The 25,590-nt window shown below is 39.1% G+C and overlaps 1 protein-coding gene across 1 annotated transcript in view; it reads right to left on the reverse strand.

Annotated features, from left to right (window-relative positions):
* Positions 1-1,615: 1,615 nt before the first annotated feature.
* LOC142371933 (immunoglobulin mu heavy chain-like) overlaps positions 1,616-25,590 on the reverse strand; it is a 52,582-nt gene continuing 28,607 nt past the window's right edge. The window contains exons 3-13 of the mRNA XM_075454653.1: positions 14,558-14,620; positions 10,958-11,254; positions 5,292-5,612; positions 4,857-5,150; positions 4,446-4,760; positions 4,038-4,322; positions 3,571-3,900; positions 3,068-3,385; positions 2,686-2,973; positions 2,391-2,539; positions 1,616-1,982 (exon numbers count right to left, since the gene is read on the reverse strand). Coding sequence (XP_075310768.1) covers positions 1,974-1,982; positions 2,391-2,539; positions 2,686-2,973; positions 3,068-3,385; positions 3,571-3,900; positions 4,038-4,322; positions 4,446-4,760; positions 4,857-5,150; positions 5,292-5,612; positions 10,958-11,254; positions 14,558-14,620 — 2,669 coding nt within the window. The 3' untranslated portion in view covers positions 1,616-1,973. The remainder of the gene's footprint in view (positions 1,983-2,390; positions 2,540-2,685; positions 2,974-3,067; positions 3,386-3,570; positions 3,901-4,037; positions 4,323-4,445; positions 4,761-4,856; positions 5,151-5,291; positions 5,613-10,957; positions 11,255-14,557; positions 14,621-25,590) is intronic.

The raw sequence follows: 25,590 nt of genomic DNA on the forward strand, positions 1-25,590 counted from the left end.
GTGATGGGTTCTGCATCAGTGCTTTTTTTTTGTTAATAAAAAAAAATCAAATTGACTTGATGGTAGGCCATATAGACTCATAGACAACATTGGTAAACTTTTTATACTCTTGGTAATCAACTACTGTAGAGGGCGTGTTCTTGGTTTAGGAACAAAACAACTTTCTAGCTCCTGTTGTACTTGTTATAGCCACTAGATGGCACTGACACGATGAAATGTATCAATGAAATAAAATAGTGAAATGGGTTTCAGCAAGCTGTTTGTCTTTTTTTTTAATTATTATGTTTTTTATATTATTTATTATTTTTTTGACACTAAAGTATTAATTCAGAATACATGCTGCATAGCTTTTGTACATATTCCTATGAATTTGGTGCACTAGATAAAACTTTAGAATACTTAAAACTTGTCATTTAACTCTTTGTGTGTGAAACGTGAAATGAATAGAGACTTAATTCTGGTCAGGGTGATTACCTTAGCTCTTATAGGCAACCACACAGAGTGTCAGTGAAAGCTTTGAGGAGCACATGAAGAAAATCATGCAGAAAAGACAGAATAATAAGATACTGATTTATCAATGATGAAAGTGTCTGACTCTGTTCATTGGAAGCAGCAGAATGGCCTTCACTGCCTGTCTTTATAACTGTGAGACTGAGTTTTAAAGATGGCATAAATCTGTATCTCCCTATTTGAGCTGAGAGAGCATGAATGCTCCTTTCAGCGCTGTGCTGCTTCCCTTTCCGTTAAAACATTCCACGCTCGGACGGTACAACCACCCTGCTATTGTTTCTTTCAGGTACCGGGATGTTTTAGTTGCAGTTTGTCCCTGATCTGTATGTCCATACAGATGGGTCAAGCTAGGACCTAAAGGGAGGGTGCTTGGCATAAGAGGACACGAGGGTATGGGGGTGTCAGACAGAGGGGCACTCTCAGGCAGCCTGCTGGGCATGGTGCCCCGCTTCCCTTTGCCGGCCCCTTGGCACTTGGACTGGCAGCAGCATGCTGTGAGTCCATCCCAGCAACAGCATCACAGATTTGGGCCGGCTTCCACGGGGTCCCCAGCCAATCGGGGCACACACTCTGACAGATCACTCCAGAGGTAGCCAATAGTAAGCCTTGATGTGTTGAGTGTCATCCCTCCCAGATGTGAATTCCAATGAACCCACAAGGTACACAAAGGCAGACACATGCATACAGCTCTCACTCAAAGAGAAAGTGCACACAGGCGAACTGTACAGTGACTATGTGTGGATGTGTACGGAAAGGAGAAGAGTTACAAAAACATTCTTTGTGCTTTTGTGTGAATCCACCTCTGTCCGACACCTCTGCCATAGCTTGCAAAGTCCAGCTCAGATCTGTCAGCATCTTTTAACTACTGCATGGCTCCTGTTTCACAGTGGTGGCACTACTGCTGCATGTGAAGCTTTGTCTCCCTCTTGTGGATAATCTGTGCAACACATGTGTGTTGGTATCGTTACAGTGTATTGAAATGCATTTCTAAACATTGCTTTGTGTAAACGTGTGTCGTGATAAGTGTGCTTGTGGTTCATGATACATGTAATTGGGAACTTTTCTCTCGATATTCTTCCAAATGTAAGAATGAGTAAAACTGATATTAATGGATACATTCATTTATTAGGAGATTTTAGTCTTATTTATTCATATGCTTTATTCTTTTTTTTTTTTTTTTTTTTTTGCAAGACACATCAAATACATAGATGAAAAATAATTGAACTGAAAAGATTTGGACCGCTGGGATAGGCTCCAGTCCCCCCGCGACCCGACCGACGGATTCAGCGGTGTAGAAAATGGATGGATGGATGGATGAAAAGATTTGGATATAACGCAAACCAATTTACACAAAATTCAAGAATAGAAGAGCAAATACACACCCTAAAGACCAATATCACTTAATTACACTTCAAAATAAGTAATCAAAAATCCTAAAAAGTCCATATAAATTAGGAACGTCATCATTTGGTCTGAAAGGGAAAAGATAAGGGAGTGTGTCAGTATCTGGTGATTGTTGAGTAAAAAGCATTTGACTTTAGATAGATAGATAGATAGATAGATAGATAGATAGATAGATAGATAGATAGATAGATAGATAGATAGATAGATAGATAGATAGATAGATAGATAGATAGATAAGTACTTTATTCATCTCAATTTGGGAAATTATTGTGTTGCAACAGCGTACAGAATAAAAGATATGTAAACAATTAAAGGAAAAACAAGCGAATAGAATAGAATAAAAATATAGAATAAACATCAGCTATAAGCTATAGACCCTGAATGATCTATTATATTTCAGAATAAATGAATTACTGAAAAGTACGCAAATTACGGTCACACAATGCAACAGCTAAATGACAAATGCTGAGTCTTACCTTGATAACTGTGACGAGGACAGAAAAGACGGAAGAGATTAAGAAAAGAATGAGGAACATCAAGGCCATATACCAAGTTTGCACAACCGTGTCTTGGCTCACATCGTCGTGCATGATGCCATCGCAGAAATTATAGTGCTCCAGCGTGTCTGTGATAGAAGTAAAAATACATTAGTTGATTCTAGTGTTGACACACTGGGAGAGGCCCGGAATTTAAAAAAATAAACGTTATCAAAGTGAACCTGAGTGAGACATTTAGTCTTTAATGTGCAAGAAAAATGTTGATCGGCAGCACCTGGTTTAGATATATTCAGGGTCAGGATGGTGCGTTCATGTGTCACTTTGCAGGTGAGAACCACCCCGGGAATCGTGTCATCTTGGGACAAACGAAGGCTGCTATAAATGCTGAACTTTCCATCAGGGCCTCTGTGGGGCTCGCTAGTGTTGCAGTTCCACAGTTCCACTGTTTTATCACGAAACCAAGTGATGTTAATGGATACAGGACTGAAGCCAGAGACGAGGCACACAAGTTCATCAGAGCCCTGGAGCAAGGTGGCTGAAGGTTCACTATATGTCACAGAGGCTGGGGAAACAGTCGGAGAAGCATTAAGTTGTTTAGGGGGAGGCTACTGAGCAAAAGTTGTGAATATGAATTCTGAAACTGATTGTGATCTTACCAAACACATCAGTTATGCTGGCTTCAAATTGCATGTCGGATGATTCGTGTTTGGCAACACAAGCATAAGTCGACTTTTTGTCTTCAGTTTTGGAAACATTTAGTCTGCTTCTCATTGAATAAGAGCTTTTCCCTGGGTACTCCCATGTAGGACTATTAATGTAACATGAAGGTTGGAATTTCTGACCATTTTCTTCCCAATGCACAATGATGCCGGATGGGAAAAACCCAGACACTAAACAAGTAAGCACGAGGTTGTCAGACACAGACAGCTCCACAGCAGTTGGTTGCACTATCCTCATGGTTGGTGGATTCAGGACTTGAAAAGACACACAAACAGACAAACAGTAAATAGGACTTCCTATATCAGCATTTTCAATTTTTTCAAAACCATTGTGGAGAATATTATTTCTGTGTTACTGAATGTCTCAAAAACGTTCTGTTTTAAACTACTCTAGAGATATGTGAGGGGCTGGAAACAAATGCTTAGATTTCTAACAATACCTTTGCTTTTGCTGATTTCCTCCTTGTAACCCTGGTTGGCACATTGATGCTTTACCTCACAAGCAACTTTTTTATATGCGTGCCAATCCTCAGCTGACACATTAACGAAGCTGTGCAAAGTCTCTGTCCCATTGGGGTGACCCACAGGTTGCTCTGTACGTACATTGTGGGATGAATACTTATTGCCATCTACTTTCCAAGTGACGGAGAAATCCCTAAGACGAGGGGCAACCAGAAGACAGGTGATTGTCACCCGTCCCTTGTTCTGAAGCTCCTCCGGTGGTGGTCCCAGAACGTAGACACCAGCTATCCGAGATGAAGCTGGGGTAACTGAAAAAAAAAGAGCATGAAGTTAAACAAAAAGAAAAGGCAAAGAATACTTACATTTCTGATAAATGAAGGAATTATCTCACTGTGTTTATCATACATTACATTGAATGTGATAAATGGTTGTGTTTTAATTTTACCTGAGCACAGACTGATGCTCTTACGGAATTCTTTCTTCAGGGAGCTGTCGGACACTTCACAAGTATAGATTTTGCCTCTTTTCCACTCTAAGCTATGAACATGCAGTTGACTGGTTACTGCCACATGTCCATTTGTATCCATGCTGGTATGGTTAGTTGTTGAAGATAATTCCTTTGACTTAATAAACCATTTAATTTGAGGGTTGAAGCCCAATCCAGTGCACAAGAGTTTCTGTTGCCCTGACTCCTCACTTGGGGCCAAAAGAAGTTCCACTGAGGGGTCAACTAAATATAATGTTAAGAAAAACGTGTTAATGACAATCAGTGTAATTATTAGTCAATTTATCAATGAATCCATCTAATATGAAAAAAAAGGACGTTTTTAAGGTACAGGAGGACCATTCTCACCAAAAATATTGCTCATGGTATTAGACTCAAACGGCGTGCTGGAGAAGCCTTGGTACACTTTGCAGGTGAAACTCGTGTCGCTGGTAAAGTACTTTTCAGGCACAGAGAAGCTTCGACTGACTGAATGAGGGCCCGAGTCTTCAGGAAGATCAACGTACTGTTTTTCAGAAATATCCACTCCTTTAGCCTGAAGTGTGACATAAAGGTCCTGTGAGGAGAGCTGTGTGATGAGACACTCGAGCACAGAGCTGTGTCCCTTCAGCAGTTCTGGAAGAGATCTCCTGATCTCCACCTGTGGAGCTGTAGGTGGAGGTCCTGGATGATCAAAGTAGAAAAGAAAAAATAGCTGCATAATATAAGCTGCATTTTCCTTCATTTTGGCTATTTTTTACACACAAAATATCCTCTTACCTGAAACATCTATTGTCTTTTCATTAGAGAAGCAGCTATGTTCAGCTGCACATTTTAGAAGCTTCAGGTTTTTCCAGGAACTTGGCGAAACCAGCAGATTACTGAATATATTCGTTTTGTTTCTGACTTGGCTCACATCTGAACTTAATGGAGATTTCCCATCCATCTGCCAGGACAGCTTGACATCAAGCACACTGCGAATGGAGCATGTTGCCCTCACATTAGACGTCGCCATTGTTACTGTCTTTAAACTGGGAATCTCCACGTGAATGGAAGGAGTGTTCTTTCCATAGACTGCAGGACAAATGTGTTAGTTCACACATTTTAATCTCATCCAAAGGATTCAATTCATGATAAAATATTTTTTTCATTTCACCATGTGGTAGATATTGCTGGTGATTTATGTCATGTGAAACAGTGTTTGTAAATACTTACTTTGACAAATACTTATTTTTTTTTCAAATTTGCTGTCTTGGTGAATGGACTTGCATGTAAAATGTGAACCTTTTGTCCACTCTCTCATATCTGGCACTATCTCAGTGGTAAGACTGTAGGTTTTCTTTTCTCCCTCCACACTCTGCAGAAACCTTTCGATCGGCTTAATGTCTGTCAGACGCTGGCGGTTCTGTTGCCACTCCACAGTCAAAGTTTTTGGAAAGAAGCCGCTCAGAGTGCAGATGAGTCTGACTTGCGAGACTCCAAATTCATCTTCCCAGACAGGGTACAAGGTGATGTTTGGAGAGATAACCATTAGATCTGTGACAGAAAAGATATAACACATCTTTACATGCTCCATTCTAAGTAATAGAATAGATTATTTGAAAAACACAAGATTTTTACTTAATTCATACATACCTTCCGATTTAGCTATGTGAACATCTGCTAAGTCTCAATTCTAAGTGTAGCATATTTGTATTTGGGCTAGATGGCAGATTTGTACTTTTACATCATTTAGTGTTGTAGAGTCATGCAAAAAGGGGGTTGAAAGTCTGTTTGCACAGATGTTGAGCTTGACAGAGCAGCGCGATCAGGGCAAGCAGTGAGCGGAAGCTTTTCATAACACCCAAGTCCCCAAAAAGTACCAAAATACAGAAGTGAAACAGCCCAAAGAGCAACAGAGCATCACAGACGACAGGTGTGAGGTGCGGTTATGACAGTAAGAGAAACAGAGAACACATTTAAATATCAAATGTTCCTTTACATAAGTTAACACAGACTTCTTCTCATGACTTTGCCAAAGGTTTGAGTTTACAAGTCCAACAATAACAGAAAATAGACTGAAAGAGTTACCAACTGTGAAATGTCACAATTTACATACTGAGTGGAGCATGGGCTGTTGATTCCAGGTGCTGGTTTAATGATGAGCATAACATCATGAAACACAAGATAAAAAGTGTTAAATTAAATGAACAATATTTTTATCATGGAAAAGGTTAAACTACCAGCAACATGAATGGTTTATAAAAAAAAATGCAAGACAGAAAGAAGTTGGAGGGAGCACACCAATGAGTATCTTCATTCAAGCATTTATTTCAGAAAAAAGTATAAAAGTTTTGGTATGAAAGAAAAATAGATCTTGTGATTACTTACATGACACAATGATTGCATAAGAAAATTTGTGAAAACACTTTTGAATGTTTTTCCTTTTTTTTATTTACAGAAAGTTCTTTCCATATTCTTCTGGTTTCATTTGATCTGAAAAGAGATAGAAAATATAAATATTTATAAAAGGATCAGTTCATTTGCATGGAAAATGATCAAACTCCCACTTAACTATGCAGCTGTGTCGTTGTTGTGAATTTATGATCAGAGAACGCGTATTTCAGATAAATCATTATTCCATCTCAAATTAGGATTATTTTGATGAACATTACCTTCAATACATTCATCACCAGAGGCTGCAATGAAATTATTATTGCTGATTTGCATTGTAGTTCAACATATTTATATATCTTATAGAGTTATTTAGTTTAATGTGCTTTCAGAAACATGTGGACACACAGCAGAATTAAGTTTCAATCTACCTACAATGATGCACATTTTTGAAAATAAAATTGACTTTGTGTCAGGCCAGAGTTGATTCACCACAGATCTAATAAAACTTGTGGACATTTTAATTTAGGAACTTTTCCCTGTACAAGCTTCACTGATGGCTGACATTGTGCAGCTTGCATGGCTTTGTGCAATTATTAATACGTCACAAGACAAATATTGGGTTGATGACGATTATTGTGCGTTATTTTTGTTGTAACCTGACTGTGCTCTGTACATTTACTTAGGTCTGCACACTAATGAGATATTCATTATAAACTCGAGTACTTCCATTTCATCAATACATTTCAGACGGAAACGTACTCTTTGCTCGGCTACGATTGTTTACAAACTCTAGCTGCAAGTACCATTTTAGATGCAAAATTTAACAACGTGAAAAATAGATATAAAACGCCTTTAAATTACAAAATGTCTTAAAAGCTAGTTGCTGGCAACATTCTTTTCTTCTGATGCTATAAAAAAAAAGCAGTTAGTTGTCAGGGTCGAATGTCAGAAGTCTAGAGACTATCAACAGCTCAATCAACTACTGATTCTTCCCTCTAAACTTCTTGCATAGTCTCATTTCAGTGATATGTGTGTACAGCACTTTGGCCAACTGTGTTGTTTTCAAGCGCTATATAAATAAAGTTGGATTGGATTGATCCAATAATTTCAACAAAAATCTGATTAGAGAAAAGGTACAAAATTCCCTTTATGTGACACAATACATATTAGAATCAAACCAAATGCTATAATTATATGTATATATATATTTAAATATATATATAATTATTTTTTTCCTGTGGGCTTTTTCATGCAAGATGTTTGTTGGTAACTTTGAGAACACTGCTGCTGAGGTATAGCTGAATACTTTCTCCACAATTGGTTTTGCACGAATATACTGTCATTGCAGTCATCTTATAATTAGTTTCCTGCTGAACCCGAATGGTCAAGTCAAAACCAAAATCCGTGCACAACGCTTTCATTTAGGCATGTCATTACCTTGAAAGTGGTGCTTCCGATAGTGAACAGCAGAGTGATGATGAATAGAAGGATGAAGGTGAGAGCTGTCTTGGCCATGTTATCTTCCTCTGCATCCATGGCCTCGCTCCAGCGGAAGCTTGGGTCAACCAGGATGTCTGGACGTAGTGCAGAGTAATTGATCAGTAAAATCTTTGGACAGTCTACATTCAGCTTTGAGCAACGCTTTGTGACACATTGACCAACAACTGCACAAATTTCTCAAAGTAAGTCAATGTATTCTAAAACTTCACCGGTCAGAGTGGGTTTTATCTGTATCAACTGTGAGTGTCCCATAAGGTTTAATAGTTTAGCATGTTTTTACGCAATTACATTCTGATTACAGTCATCAATCTTGTAATGATCCTGACTTGCTTTTTTTAGAGACCCCATTATGTGCCTTGCATGACTTCGCTAGTGAGTCAGTATTTTAACTGTTTTTGAGACCACAGACCAATAGTTCAACTGTTATTTGTCTTATTGGGATTGCAAGACCCAGTAGAGCAAACATGCAGAGACAGGTTGCAGAAGCTTTGTTAGCACTGTTTTCTGTGTATCAATATTCTACAATTTTGTAAAACTTATTCATGCGGGTATCTGCAGCCACTAGATATCTAATACATGTAACGAAAGGAAAGCACTGACTCAACACTCCACACAAGATAAACATACAGTGAAACAGATGGATTAAATGAAGACATAAAGTGCAAGCGACACACACATCAACACAGTTGTCAAGTGTTTTTTTTTAGTTTTTTTTTTTTATTTTGAATCTGCATTAATAACACACAAACACAATGTCATATCACAAGCAGCAAACGTCAAACAACAGAAGACACAACAAAAACACAGAGTGACATCTACTAGGCCTTGCACGTTTCAGGGACGTTCAAGTTAAGGTTGACCAGGTTGGTACTTTCAGATGTTCTGTGTCCAATGGATCTGACAATGACTTTGTTTGAGTTTGTAATAGATTCGTGGGAAACAGCACAGCTATACACCACGTCACGCTTTTGCCACTGCTCGAGGCTGAGGGTTAACTGGCTGTAAACTGAGAAGAATCCATGATTATTTTCTATGGGGTTTGTGGTATTGATCAGGAATTCAGAGTCTGGTTCCATATCGTCAACAGACCAAGACACGAAAACGTCCTGCGGGTAGAAGTCTTTCACATAGCAAGTCAGGATCACCACATCTTTTCTAATATGTTCTAGTGGAGGCAGCATAAACACTGAAGGACGCTCAGGTGTTCCTGCAAGCACAAAAAAACAACAACAAGAGTCCAGAATTAAATCTATACTGCAAAAGATACTCTGACAAAAAACAATGAGTTTGTTGTCATAACACAAAGGATTAAACAAATGCAATTTGGGAAATGGGCAGCAGTATACTTACCAGACATGCGTTCATAAGATGTCTTCAGTGGCTCTAACATACTACTATGATGAACACTGCAGAAGCGCTTAATTCCACTGGTCCATTCACCATAGCTGATATCAAGTTCGGCTTTCAATATACTTGATGATTCAGACTTATTGACGTAAACAAGTTCTTTTCCTTTCTCATCCTCCCATACAATCTTGTCCAATTTACCACGTTTTACTTTGACTTCACATGTTAAGACTCCTTTTCCTTTCAAAAACATGTCCTCACTTTTTGGGTCTATGATCTTTACATCCACATCTGCTGTGGGACACCCTTCACCACCTGAATGAAGAATTGAACAGAACTTGTTTACAAGTCATATTGCAAATCAATGTGAAGTGAAATCAAACAAAAAAGTAATCGTTTTACTCACCAGAGGAACTTTCTTTGTTGGTCACATGTTCTTCTACTTTAGTTTCTGCGTTGTTTTCCCCTTTCCCCTTGAACTCGCATGTGAATTTTGCATTAGAAGGTATTTCAGCGGTCTTCACTGTGAGCAAACTTGCTGCACTGTACAATGTTGTTCCATTGGGGAATTTTCTGTCTCCAGACGGTGTAATGATCTCATCTATTATGTTGTTGATTTTGTTGCCATCTTTCAGCCATGTGAACTCAAATTTATTTGGTGAAAAATCTTTGGCAAAGCAGGAGAAGGATGTCTCCTCTTTTCCCTCAACAGAGGACGAACACACTTTAAGCTCTGGCAACTGATAATACACGTCTGAAAAACAAACACATACACAAATATATGTTTGCAGAAGCAAGAAATATACACACATATATATGCAGAAGCCCAGGTAAACAATGTGCCACTGTTATCATTTGATGAATATTTTCTTTTTCAGACAATGGTACAGTATAACAAAGTTTGTATATGTACTGTAACTTGAACACATAGGTGCACATAATTATGCAACTAATCTTGTTTCTAAAGTGGGCACAAGAAATCAAAGAAAAATATAAAATTTTCACTTTCACTTAAATGAACAGCAGAGCTCTGAGGCTCACTTCTGCATATACATTGACTGGCAAGCAAACACAGACTTAATCTGAATGTTAATTATGTTAATTATCAACAGATAGTGAAAATAGAGACAGGCAGGGGAGAGGGAGTACTGGGATTATGCAGATAGATGGAAAGAAGCACAACACACTACTATAGTCTCTGACAGCTGCAGGGGACGTTCAGTATACTAGTGAGGATGGAAATAGACAGTCAGATGCTTAATATTCCAGATACTCTAACATTTTCATTTCAGTTTATCCTGCCAGTTCTAAATGTAGAAAGTAAGCACATGCAATTGATGGCTGTATACATTTTTGTGTTAGAATTTACAAGTACTGTATTTAGCCCAGTATCACCTTTATATGCTGTAGACTATTGATTTATCAAATTAACACTGAATCCGTTGACAGAGCCGACCGATTCTCACAACGTATTATGCCCAAATTCACTGTCAATAATCCGTTACAAAACTGATCCAAAATTTCTTTTATAAATGATGCATTTTCTTTAAAAGCCTTCAACTTGTTTTTTCATTCTGAATTTTGAGAAACATGCAAACCACTTACAATCTAAATAAGACACTAAAAAGTAATGATTGGTTACATAGCATAAGTCTTACTTGGCTTTTGGATAGGAGCCTGTCCAGTCCCTGCAGCATGAGTCGCGACACATTCGAAACGCTGTTTTGCATCCCAGTCCTGTCTCTTGACTCGGATTTGACTGATTCCCATATATTCGCTGCCCTTTTGTATTGGAGGGTACTGAATGAAGTCAGTCAAAGCGGTGCTGCCTTGTTTCCATGAGAAAGTCAGCGAGGAGGGAGTAAAACCGGTGGCAAGGCACCCAAGGGTGACCGTCGCTCCACTGCCAGAACCACATTGCATCAGAGGAAATACACTAGGCTTTGTCGAAGCCGCTGGGGAAGCAAAAAAGAAATGTTTGAGCAAAACAAGCAAATAGAAATGAAATAACTACCAACAATTTTTTGTGAACATTGAAACATTCTCTTAATATTCTCATCTTAAAGGTTCTATTTAAAGAGAAGTCGGTTCAATGATATTCAATAATGATTCAATGATACCAAAATAATTTTTTTTTAAAAAGTGTTAATGCTGACATTTTAAAGCATTAAGTGTTGACTTTTTTCAGTTTTCCCATCTTTAGTCATTTTATTGTATTAAGATTAATATTACCCAATGCTAAAATTTGTTTGCTTTTTTTAAATAATAAAGAAAATTGGCAATTTATTTTCAACGCACAATTTCGACTAAGACTTGTTATTTTCACGGGTGAGGAAAGGTATTAAGTGATAAATATCTGTCAAACAGTTAATGGCACATTCTTACAAAAACCTTTTATTTTTCTCTGAAATTTAGTGGTTTTTCGTTAGTAGATTGTGCTTACCTGATGAGACGGTGACCATTGTACCTTTACCCCAGTAGTCAAAAGCAGCATAGTAACACAGTGCTCAATCTACTTCATTCTCAGTTTAAAAAGAAGCTAATCCATGAATGTTGAAAACCAAATTCTTCTAAACGTTTTATGCATTTAACTAATTTCAAAGTTTTATGAAAACCACTCAAACCGGCCAACATCCACACTCACCATTAAAATGAATTTTTGGAATACGGCATTTGCGAACAGTGTTACGGTGAGTCTTTACATAGTGATACTTAATAGTTCAAATCCTACCTGAAGACACTGTTACTACGGTCTTTTCCCCCCAGATGCTGAAAAACCCAGTTATCCACATATTTAACAAAAATTAATTAACATCACATTCCGTCATATCATTTCACAAAGTTTGACTTTAAAACTTTTTAGACTAAATATAAAATTAAAACCTGTTTGCAGAGTTACGTTACAACTAGATTTCACAACAAGGTTTAAAGAATTCCATATATATTTAATTCATATGGATACAATTTTTTTACTGTTATTAGAAACAATAAAATGTCATACCTGATGTTACAGTGACCATTGTGCCTTTTCCCCAGTAGTCAAAAGCTTCGTAGTAGCACAGTGCTGAATCTACTTAACTCTTAGTATAAAAAAACTAATCGATCAGCGCAAGACAATTTCATATTTAGTAATTCTCAAAAATGTTTTGATACCCACTCAAAACACGCAAAACAGGCTGACCATTAACATCACTTTTAACAATATCGCAGTTGAGGAATTTAGATTTTTTTTGCCTTTTTAAAAACTGTAAATCAGTTTACTTTTAGGCTTTACATATTAAGAATTATACTACGACAAAGACTTGGTATTTAAAAATCCAAAACACACCATACAGTAGATTTAAAATAGTCTTACCTGATGACACTGTTACCATCGTGCCTTTTCCCCAGTAGTCAAAAGCCAAGTAGTCACAGTAAAAAGACTCAACTGACACTCCCAATAATAACCCATAACCGTTACATCCTGTTATTTAATACTACATAGTTTGGTCAGGATAATATTAGCAAATCTATACAAAGTCAACACATCTTTGTAGTATTATCCTCCAGCTGTGTTTAACAGCCACAAAGTCACATTTTTGACAAATTATTGCGTCAGCCGTTTTGTTCAAGTAATCTCAAATATATTTCTCAAAATAAAAACGAGAATATTACATACCGGAGGTGACGGTGACCATTGTGCCTTTTCCCCAGTAGTCAAAAGCACCGTAGCACAGTGCCGAATGTACTTAACTCTTAGTATAAAAAACTAATCGACAAACGATCAGCGCAGGACAATTTCATATTTAGTAATTCTCAAAAATGTTTTGATACCCACTCAAAACACGCTGACCATTAACATCACTTTTAACAATATCGCGGTTTAGGAATTTCTTGTGTTTACCTTGAATTACATATTAAGAATTATATTACGACAAAGACTTGGCATTTAGAAATGTAAAACACACCATACAGTAGATTTAAAATAGTCTTACCTGATGACACTGTTACCATCGTGCCTTTTCCCCAGTAGTCAAAAGCCCAGTAGTCACAGTAAAAAGAGTCAACAGACACTTCCAACAATAACCCATAACCGTTACATCCTGTTATTTAATACTACATAGTTTGGTCAGGATAATATTCGCAAATCTATCCAAAGTTAATACATCTTTGTAAAGATATCCTCCAGCTGTGTATAACAGCAACAAAGTCACATTTTGACAAATTATTGTGTCAGCCGTTTTGTTCAAGTAATCACAAATGTATTTCTCAAATTAAAAACGAGGATATTACATACCGGAGGTGACGGTGACCATTGTGCCTTTTCCCCAGTAGTCAAAAGCGTAGTCACAGTACGACAAATGATCAACTACCCCATACTAAAACCTGCTAACTGATTAATATAATTTCTGTAACAGACTGTTTTATCACTATTTAACTTTGGCATATTTTCCTTGAACTGTACAATATTCAAACTGAGTCGGCAGATTTAGAAATGAATGGATAACACTGTGTCGCAACTGGATTTCTTAAAAAAAGTAAAAAAAATACTGTTTTCAAAACAAAATCTAAACATTCGACAGAAAAATTGAGATCGGCTTACCTGATGTCACAGTAACTGTGGTTCCTTTTCCCCAGTAGTCAAAAGCGTCGTCACAGTGTAATGTTTCAACATATCCAACATACAAAAACCATCACCTCAAAGACACTGGTGATGCCACTTAGGTGGGAATATGGCACACCAACCAGTGTAATAAGTACCTCTCTAAAATGAATAATACAAGAAAAAGTATCCTTCTGTTTTTTACCTGTTGTGACAGTGACCGTCGTTCCTTTCCCCCAGTAGTCAAAAGCATTGTCACAGTGTATAGTATGAGTACATTCAACATACAAAATTAGGCATCTTTGAGTCTGAGGTCTAAAAATGCCAAATTAAAGAGTCAAGTTATTACAATTACAGTGCGATGACAAAAAGCTTTGTTTTTTACCTGATGTGACAGTCACCATCGTTCCTTTTCCCCAGTAGTCAAAGTAGTTGTCACAGTGACAAATTTCAATAGAACTCGAGTGCAAAAATAGCTCACATACTTGTGTCATTTAATAAGTTATTGTACACTATCAGCAGAGTACTAGAACATACCCGTCACTGACCCAGAGCTTCAATTTTTAACAAGGATTATACTGTAGCTTACGTGGAGAACAAAATCAAGAAAAACTCAGTGATAATCAGAAAACAATATTGGATTTTGTTGACTTAATATACTTTGGATCATTCTTACCTGATGTTACAGTGACTTGTGTTCCTTTCCCCCAGTAGTCAAAGTAGGCATCACAGTGAGATACTACAGTCTACTGCTAATACAAATACATATTTAGTTTGAATCAAGAATAAGATACAGGTTTGCTTCCAAAGCAATTCACACTGTACTATTTCTGAGCATTCTCCCTTGAGATTTTCATTTCCTCTTTGAGTTACATAAAGTTATATCTGCTTGCAGCAGTAACAGTGGTTGCACACTTCCTCTCCTGTCCATTTCCAACAGCATGGACCTCACACAGACACTGAACACAGCCAATAAATGTTATTGTCATTAATTGGATTTTTTGTCCCTCGGTCTTCCTTTTAATAAGTATTCTATGTTCATGTTGACCTTATCTAGCCATGTCACTCAACCACACAGCAATTCTGCAAGTGTTTAGTCTACTAAGTTTCCATTTGAAATGTTTAATAATTCATTAAAAAGCAGAGGCTCTTTTTTTTTTTTTAGATCTGTTCTAAACCTTCACTAAGTCTAATTGGTTTCTAAACCTTACCAAACAGCTAGTGAGAACAAAGCTAATAAACAATGGTTTGTTAAGTAGCCACATTCTCTGTGACAAAGGTCAGCAACACATTCTGCTGTCACATATATGTCACATATTTTCCGGCTAGTGTACCTCAGAAGTGAGAAGCTGTACCACAAAATCATGAAATTTTCTACCATGAGATCAATATAACATAACAGTTCTGATTTAGTTCTCATAGGTAAGCTGCCCTCTTGGGAAAGCTTATACTGGTTATCAGACAGGAAATAAGATTTCTTGTGGCTTCTTATAGTTTTTTGTTTCCCTTGTTGGAGATAAAATCTCAAATGTGTCAGTTGTGACAGCATTATGATTTACTGATTGTCACACAACATTTATGTTCCAAAGGAAAAACTAAACACATCCACAAGACTCTTTGGCAGAGTGCTCTGCAAATTTGATGTGAGTCAACTTTTTTTTTGATGAACGAGTGTGACTGTGCACGAGTGTGATATCTTCACACCTGCCTTGACTGTGATTAACTGGTGTCTGCACACCCTCTGCCCAAAAGTTGCCTTCAAAAACATCGTCAACACAGCCAAAAAAGTCGAAACAAGGGAATTTATTGGCAGAGGGCTTTGTCTCTGGAGAGAAATAGTCAGCTTCTAACTTCTTTTGGGCCATTGTGTTTTTTAGTTTTTAGGATAAAGTATGTCTTTAATTGCTCCTGATAAATGTTAACAAGCTGTACCCAGTGATCAGCTCCTAGACAAGTGCCATAATCCCACAAAACTGCTGTCTTGACCATCGTCTCTTGCTCAATCTCTTGTAATGGTGGTACTTGTTTCTATTGACAGAAAAGAACATTTTCACCATTCAGATAAACTTAGCACACCAAGATTTATATCTATCTATTATATTTAAATGTTCTGTTCTCCAGGTAGCTTTGTAGTTGGAGGATTCACGTTGTATGCACACTTTGTAGTACATAATCAAAATCGCTCCCCACAAAAAGCTTCAAAACAGCTTTTTTTGGTTGCATCATGGCACAAATAAAGACGGTTTCTGATAACCTCAGGGAAAGAACTGATCCACATAAGACTGGAGAAGATTAAAAACCCTTTGCTAAATAGTTTTGACACCATCAGTGTATATTCTGACAAACAAATGCAAAAAAATCAAGACCAGGGGTGGCTTGCCTCTACAGTATAGAGACAAAGATAACATCATGCAAAGAGTCACATGACAAATGCATTCCCAGTCTAAAACAGCAGCAGACACTTAAACAATTCAGTCAGACAACTCACATATGAATGTTTATAAGTCTCTGTTAAAGAATATAAATGTAGCACCGCGTTAGTTCTGGCAGACCACGTTAGTCAACGCGCCCTTTGCCTGTTGGCTGACGCCGACCCAACCCTTATGGCTGTCCACAACCAGCTGCGCTCAATGGGTAATCAGCTGCTGCTCGCAATTGGATGCTGGCATTTGGGGCACTTCATTTAAACTTGGTTTGCTGTCACTGCTTTTTTTTGCTTTCTGCTTGCAGCCTTCCACAGCAGCTCCCCTGCGTAGGGGCAAAAAGTTTTGCTTTCTGCTTACAAGACGTAGCTCCGATTATCATACGCGCCGATGCTAGTATTATTATTGTGCTGCTTACCCTGTCGTCCGGCATGGATCCCCGCTGCCGGCGGAGTCGGTGAGTCTGCCGGAGAACTCGGAGATTCGGCTGAGATGGACGCGTGGAGGACACCGACCTTCCCAAATCCAGCCGAGCCAAGACGCGACACCGGGCGGGCTGTCACAGCGCGCCGCGGTCAGAGTCAAGGTAGGCCGTGGCGGGCTCCTGTACGTGGCAGGGCTTGCTGCGGTTAGACACGCGGCTTATTTTACACCGATTTCACATGATTTTGCGTGACTGTAGCTGTGGCGCGGGCTTATGCCAGCGCAGTTGGATTACAAGCCATACTCCTAATTGGTCCGTTGGATCCTCGCGGTGTTGCTTCTAAAGGCGCTAGCATGGTTGCCGCGTCTGTCACGGCGGTGTCGCACCGTGACGTCAAAATGACGTTTCAGGCATGGCGCTTCCCTTGAAAAGACGGCGCAGCGCGTTGTCGTGCACCAGTCGATTTTTGTAACTTGGCTGCGCCGAGAACAACGAACCGGATGGACCGATGTGAGACCAGGCTCAGTGAGGAGGTGCGTTTGTACAGGCAGCTGTACGAAACTGCAGTGAAACAGCACAGGGAGCACGTAAACTCCCAAAACTGGTGCACAGAGATTGGCAGAACTTTGGGGAAAGAGGGAGAGTTCTGTAAGAATGTGTGGAAGAAGCTACGGGACAGATACGTGAAGGCAAAGAAGAGGGCAGAGACTCTGTTGATGCCGGGGGCTTCAAACCTTCACCTATATTAACTGAATTAAAAAATTAAAATGATCCGAAAACTGCAGCAGTATCATTAATTACAGTATTCTTGCTCTTGACAGAGGCATTGTTTTCTTCTCCACTTTCGTGGTTGTAGAGTAGCGGTAACCTTAACGTAGCAGCGCCACCTCTGTGACGGAGAAAATTGCAACTACTGACGCATCGACTTGCGCTGCTTCCGCCACTATACATGGCGGGCACGAAATCGTGACGTCATCAACACCGCTCGCGCTAGCAGACGCGGCAACCATGCTAGAGCCTTAAGGTGGAGCGCGCGCCTCAAGCGCTACACGCTGCGATTGGTATTGTCTGCATTACAGTCTGATGGGTGCAGCGCCACCTGTCGTGTCGGGGTGTGGAGTGCTTGTGCCTGTGGATACAGTGGGAGTTGATGTGAGTCAGAGGATTAACAATTATTGCCTTTCCTCGGTCAATGTTGAAAACATTGTTTGGACTAGTTCCTCCTCTCAGTTGCTAGCTACAGCATTGCTCGTTTATCCACCAGCAGTCTATTTTTATTTTTTTATTTTTCCCACTGTATTGAATGCAAAGCTGCCAGGTAAAGTGAAGTGATTGCTTTTTATAATAAAACCAGAGATTCATTGACAAGTTTTCAGGGCTTCACTGTGAACTCAGTGGAGGGAGAATCAACAGGGCTCTCAAGTTTTCAAGTTTGCTTGGAGTGAGATTCGGGCGGGGCAGGGGCCGGGCCATGTGCGTGGGTGGGTTTCTTTCGGGTTTTTTTTGGGGGGGGGGTCCCTTGCAGTATCCCATCGCCATAAACTAGCTACTTAAAGAACAAAGAAATTGTTTTATTTATACCAAAATCACAAATCTTCACTTTTACACTAAATTCTGCTATATTTTAAAATAAATTGTTTTAGGTATGCAAAGTCTTAACAAACAAAAAAACAGACAAATTAAATTAAGAAAAACAAACATAACCCCAAATGGGCCCCTTGAGCAGTCCCTCTGTGTGTGTGTTTGTTTATCAGTGTTGTTGTAAGTGTTTGTGGCAGATTTTGATGCTTGATGACTGATATTGGGGGCTCCCATTTAAAGCACTGTGGCTCAATGTCAGCCATTTTCACAGTCATGATGGATGACAGAGTTCCATTCAGAGCCAACGTGTTCCTGGTCTTGGTTTTATTGAGCCCCACCATGGAAAAAACCCTCTCTGCATCAGCATTTCAGTGTGGCAGAACTAATAGCAGTTTGGCAATTGTAGATAGCCTTATTGGGAATCTGCTCATACCAGTCACCTTTGAAAAAAATTAACCACGGAAGCCTAATTACACTCCTACATATTTTTTATTTTTCATTAAGTTGCTCATGTCAAAGGGTGTGTGCTGAATATTTAGGTCTACTATTCCAACGAACACTTTAATCGGCAGGTATTGGTCTTTTACGAAGAGTAGGAAAACTATAGTAACTAATAAAAGATTAAAATAAATGAAGATATGACCCGCTGATGATCCTGACGGTTCTCTTCCACCTCCAGCTCGTCTACAACTTCTGCACGCATTCAGAGCATAATAGGCTATGTCCGCTGTGCATTCATGGGACGCGTGCTTGTAGCTTAAAGCTATTTCAGACCTCACCCGGCAACAAGAAATTCTGTTTTCTGATTGGCTGAGAAATTCTATTTTGTGATTTGCCGATGGGTTGCTAAATCAAGACAGCTGTACCAGAGCTATAGTTCTGAGCTGTACGAGCGCACAGTAACCTGCCATTGACTCGTTTATAGAATAGGCCATTAGAATTTCTGTGCGACGAAGTTGATCATTTCTCAGCGTGAGAAATGGCATGTGTGGCGTGTGAGCGTGTGAACTTGTTGAAATGCGTGTGTCTCACGCTCATTGCGTGAGACTTGAGAGCCCTGGAATCAATTCTGTGCATGGAGAATGCTAAAGTCAGAGCTGTTCTGCTGCTGAAATGACCACGGTGTCATGAACTGAAATCCCATGCTCAATGGATGAAGAATGGATGAAATACAAAAAGCATTTTGTGAATGAAGCCCAACCGTGGCTGTGGTCGATTTGATCTCATCATGTAGATCCACTGTGATTATTATTGCTCATGTATGTTCTGCTTGTATTAATTCGGCTCATCGTTGATAGGCCCTGAAAAGGTTTTGATCCTGAAGAGAAGAACGTCAGGATGCTACCCTGTTTGATATAGAATGCACTTCGTTGTATAACAACCTCCAGAGACCTACAGTGAAACTTCACTTACTTAGCTGCATTTTTTGCTTAACAAAGCAACAGTAAGAGGCTGATTAGCTTAGGCTATCGTTAAACAATGGAGCCTAAGTGTACTTGGCTGACTGAACTACCTTTGAATATTTATTCAACTGGTAAATGAGCTCTGGGAATTATAAATTTTAAACAGTGGATACATTTTTAGGTGGCTCGGGTTAAAAAAAAATATATATATATATTTTTCCCTCAGGTTTTTAAATCTAGGTCTCTACAGACGCTCATATGGAGCGATTTAAAGAGACTTGTCCAGAAATACACAGCTATTTGCCACTAACAGGAAATCCTTTATTTAACGCTCTATAACTGAGAGCTAGTTCTTTATGCTCTATAAAGCCAGTCCTCTAAGCTACAAATACACCATATCATAAGGATACATACTGCTCTCCTGAGCACTGCTGTGTGAGCTGCGATGCTCATATACTAAGAGAATCATACGTACTGGCCAACTTGGCTTTGTGCTTCCCGTCCAAACAATCCCTGCCATCCTCACTCGTTTCTTTGGGGCCATTTAGGGGACAATTTCAAGCACAATGCGTCCAACAGTTTTTGTGTTTAAAGGCTTGAGCATAAACACAAGCTGGAACTTGAAATCAGTGATGCACTCGATGATTTAAAGGATCTGACATCTGTAGCCAGTTCTACAGCATATGTCTGTGATGCTTTGTGGACAAGCGTCCGGCACTTCGTGTAACACCAGCCTGATCGTGATTGGCTCTTGCACAGCAAATGGCATGCTAATTTGCATGACATCAAAACATTTCAGCCATCGTCCCCACGGTTGATGTCACAACTAATCCCTTCAGGAGGAGCGTTGTCCTTTTTTCCTTCTGTTTGAGAAGCAGCCTGTAAAAGCTGATTTCAGCTGTGAGCTGATAAAAGAGCAAACTGTCCATTTAAGTACTGGTGCAGGATGAACTTCTGAGAAAACATATGTTGCAGGAAACACTGGAGGCTTTTCTTTCTTCCCTTAGTTTCTTGCCTGCAAATACTGAGTGTTGCTTTCTGGCTATTTGTATACGACTTATGCATGTGATGTGCTCGTGTTAGGAAGCACTTGCCTCTTCTCATTTTGGAGGCTGCTGGTCTTCTTGGAAGTTTGAAAATAAACAGCATCCTGTTTCTCTGCTTACTCAAGCCATTGTGATGCCCTGTTGATGCCAAGTTGCCATGCTTACGTGTCATCTTGCCACAGCTTGATTTTCAGTATTTACAGTATTATTTTTACTTAAACCTGCTATAAGCTGATGTTCTCAGCTAGCTGGAGTTTGTGCTGTTGGGAAGGTAGTTTTCAATGGGTCATTGAAAGATTTTTCCACTTAGAATAGCTGCCTACTGGAGTTAAAAAAAAATAAAATAAAATTTGTGCAGCTGTGCCTCTGTTTAAATAAAACAAGAGCCACTGTTAGGGCTTAACTTTGCATGAAAGATGCTGATTAAGATCGAAAATAAATTTGGGATGAAGTCAAATCATTAAAACCGCTCCCGGAATTGATGGCATGAACAGCAATGACAGAGGTCATTTGTGTTATGCTTTATGACTTTTTAATTGTGTGGATAGCAAAATATGCAAGCTCACGGTGACTTTAACTTCCTAGGTGGGTCAGGTGAAGTGTGTTAAAGGCTCTGCTTGCTTGGATGTTGCTTTGCTTTGCTTGGATGTTGCTCTGCTCGGCTTGGATGTTGCTCTGCTTTGCTTGGATCTCGTTTTGCTGTTCTTGGATCGGATCTTGCTCTGCTTTGCTTGGATGGTGCTCTGCTTTGCTTGGATGGTGCTCTGCTTTGCTTGGATGGTGCTCTGCTTTGCTTGGATGGTGCTCTGCTTGCTTGGATCTTGCTCTGCCTTGCTTGGATCGGATCTTGTTCTGCTTTGCTTGGATCTTGTTCTGCTTTGCTTGGATGTTGCTTTGCTTGGATGTTGCTCTGCTTTGCCCTGCCGCAAAGCGCTGTCGCTGCTGTGGAGACCGACTATATTTTTTATGGTGTACCTAAGTGGTTGAGTTCAATGCTTGCCCCAATTAAATACTCGCATCACATTTCAGTCTGTGGTAATGTAGGCCTACGGCAGTTCCACCTTTTAACATCAAGCTTAGTCGCGGTTTAATAATTATTTTTGTACTACTACTACTAATCATAATGGTGACACACATTGGTAGCTAATAAATCGTTGGGGGTTAGGATACCCTGGTTCCAACTAATCAATTGGCTGGTCTGCATTCCGGTATGGTCTGTTGGGGGGGGTTTGTTGCCTTTACAGCAAATGGAAGGCACTCCACTTGAGGATGCTGCTGTTCCCTGTCTTGGCTTCCATGGAGCTCATGGAAAAGTCGGGAACTTCCTCCAAACAGAGCCATACCGCCAAACACAATTGTATGCATTCAGAATAAGCTTCTGAAATTCATCTCTGTTTCTCATCTCGTTTTGACGAGAGTGGTTCTGACAGAACTGAAGTTTAGCGTCCGGGCTCCGATTCATCACTCCTTGTGCATATGAGTTTGATATTGCACCGATGACTGAGCCCACAGGTAGATGTTAGGTGGTGAAGGGCCTGAAAAACTGGCAGCGGGGACAGCAAGTAGAGGCAGAGAGCAAGGGTACTGACGGGAACTGTGCAGCTTAAATAGACTGTCCAGATTGGAGGGGTACATTTGACAAGTGGCATGTACAGTGTGAGGCAGGCAACATGGGCAGCAGCAGAGCAGCTCAAGTTGCCTGCCTGAGCAAACTTGCAGGTGTTGCTTCATTATCTTATGACAGAACATAAAGTCAGAGGCCATGATGAGGGTTGTCTTATCTTAGTTTACTCCGTGGAACACATGGCGGTCTTTCTTTTCTCATCCAAAGTCTCTCTCACTGTATGTCTTCCTCACAGTCAAGCAGTCTGTACTAGACACATTTTTTGCTCTACTCAAATGAGCTGTGTTACAAAAGTATATCAAAATAAGACATTGAAATAAAAATGTTAAATTCGAGTGAACATATTGAAGAAGTCGATATGAAAACATGGACTGCTTTGAGAGATGCATTGCCAGTGCTGGTTGAGCTTTTGGCTTGCAGTCCAAAGTTTCAGTTTGTCAAATGGATGCGGAAACACCTGTTGTGGTGAAGATTGTTTCCTTTGTGTTACACAAATGTTAACCAGCAAGCATGTTGATAACCGCAGGTCCAAGATGTACAGAGGCTGCACATACTTTTTTAAAGTGTAATCATACTAATGTGTGAAGACTTACTAACATTTCTTATGGAATTTAATAAACATTAAATTGACCATGTAGTGATAGAAAGATGTGTTTCTGTGTTGCAGCGCAAAACAGGACAAAGTTCACTCTACTGAGAAGTTAGTGGACAGTGAGACCTAAGTTAGATCTAAGCCGAGGAGACTGGCCCACAAGTGTTCACTGCTATGTAGTTATATCCCACTGTTGGCCTCTCAGTTATTCGTATCAACTTAAAAATCTGGGGTCAGTGTCTAGCTTAGACCAGCTTTTCAGCAGTGTAATGTCAATCTATTTTGGTTTCGTAAAAAAACAATAAACTGCATAAACACAACTGTATCACTTTTAAGCTCCTGGCGTCCAAAGGCTGTGACTTATTCTCAGTCTCCACAGATCTCTTCTTTTTTCAAAGGCAGTTTAGTTAGACACATGAAGGATGAAGAAACACATTCATTTTTCTGTATCATCATCATCATCATACAAACAGCATTTATTTCTACCAGTTTTTATATCTGTGTCTATCTATGTAAAAATATTTATTCATATATTCATGAACACACATGAAGATTTGATCCCCCCCCCTCCAGTATTCAGCTGATAATTAAAAGTTTGAGTCAAGCCAGGTTTTTGCATTGCCATTTATCACTGTGGCTCCACCCCACACAGTGACTCACAGCCACACAAAAACCTTTGCATCATAGAACACAATATTCAGTCACTCTTGTTCTTTATGTGATTGTTCTCACTAAACAGACACAATTCTTTGTTAATTCAATACACATACACACACAACTGAAAAAAAACACATAAATGAAAATAAGATCATTGAAGCTGCAATCATGGCACCATGCAATAACCCCATAGAACTGGTTTGCCACACAAAGTTTATACATGATATAATCCAATCATATCTATTACATCTCAGCTACTTGATTTCTGTAACAGAAACACCATCCAAGTGGATAGTTGTTTTTGTCAAAGGATGTATCACTGTGGCCACCATTCTACACTGTGGTATGGCTGTACACAAAAACTCCACCCTGCAAACTGACATGTATTCAGTCCAGTTTGCTCAATTCCTTATTAACCTTTAAAAAAAAAAAAGAATAATTGGGAGATCTAAATTGTTCCCATTAATCAACTCAAAGTAAGATTTTAAAAACTCAAGACAAAGTCATCCTGCATATTTCTGATATCCTTGATCAAAACGGTGTGTTAGAGACCGAGTAAGAGCTTCATAACATCAACTATTTCAACTCAGTTTTGGCCAACATAAATGAAGCAGCCTTGCTACCACTCTGCTACTTCTCAAAAGTGACATATTCCACAAATATGGAGAAATGGCTTCAGGTTGTGTTTTAATAACAGATAGAAATGGGTCAAGAAAAACAGGTCAAGAAAATGTTATGTGAAGAAAAAATCTTAGTCATTTTTTGAATGATTGTTTTTATTTATTAGACACAAAAACAGGTGTAATGATTAAATAGGTATAATAAAAATGGACAATTGAGAAACAACATCTGTTTCTAACTGTATGCACAGCACACAGTAGCTTTTGTTTACAGTCAGGTTTTTGTAATTGTGTGAATCACTGTGCCCCCGCGGTATACACGATGACACATTACAGTGCAAAAACCCAGTCTAACCACTTCCTTCTTTGCAATAAGCAACACAACAATAGTTTGTCTGAATAAGTCAGAATTAAATGACAAATTTTGTAGGATTGTGAAGACCAGTGTGACTGTCTATTTTTGAATTGATGAATTCAGTAGTGAGGTGGGAGTCTTCAGTAATTAGATCATGGATACCGCAATTGTGCGTCTCCTTTCACAGTATTACACTCTCTGTATGTCTGTATCTGTTGTGACAGTGAATATTTTGTGCTTCTTTTCTTTTTCTTACGAACACATAATGCTGTACTTTTTGTAAGGTTTTGTTACAAGAAAAACATCTTCTCCATCTTTTCCACCAGCCACTGCGATTTGCTCACATAGTCAGTTTTTGTATTGCCATTTCACACTGTGGTTGCCACTCCATACACAGTCATGCATACTAGTACAAAAACCCAGGCGTGAAGACATGGATCATTGGTATTTCTACTGTTTGTATTGAGTAGTTATGCATTTGTAATTTTATTTCTCTACATGTTTAGAGTATAACAACAAAATCCTGCTACTGTTCATTTCAGGTAATAGCTTCGGAAACCTCAACTTTTGTGAAGCTTAATTCATGTTTAACTTTTTAAATGAATATGCACCATTATTAACTCTAAATAATTACCAAAGGAACCGTATCACCTCCTTCCCCAGTAACCTTTAAATATCTTTACTTTTCTGTTTCACGTCCTCACCATGCACAGCATTTCTTTCTTAGCAGAAGGAAGTTTTTGTCATTGGATGTATTGCTGTGGTTGCCATAGTTTACACTGAGGCTCAGCCCCTTACAAAAACCTCACCTTATAAACTGCTTATCATTACACTTGACTCACTTGCTGTGGCTGTATAAATAAATGAAAACTTAGTGATACATGCATGTACAAAAAACCTGGCCTGAAGTGATGGATCATCAGTATTTGGTACTGTTTATATTGAGCCAACATACATTCATACTTGTATTTCTGTAAATGTTTG

Source organism: Odontesthes bonariensis, chromosome 21, assembly GCF_027942865.1.
Source record: "Odontesthes bonariensis isolate fOdoBon6 chromosome 21, fOdoBon6.hap1, whole genome shotgun sequence".
NCBI lineage: Eukaryota > Metazoa > Chordata > Actinopteri > Atheriniformes > Atherinopsidae > Odontesthes > Odontesthes bonariensis.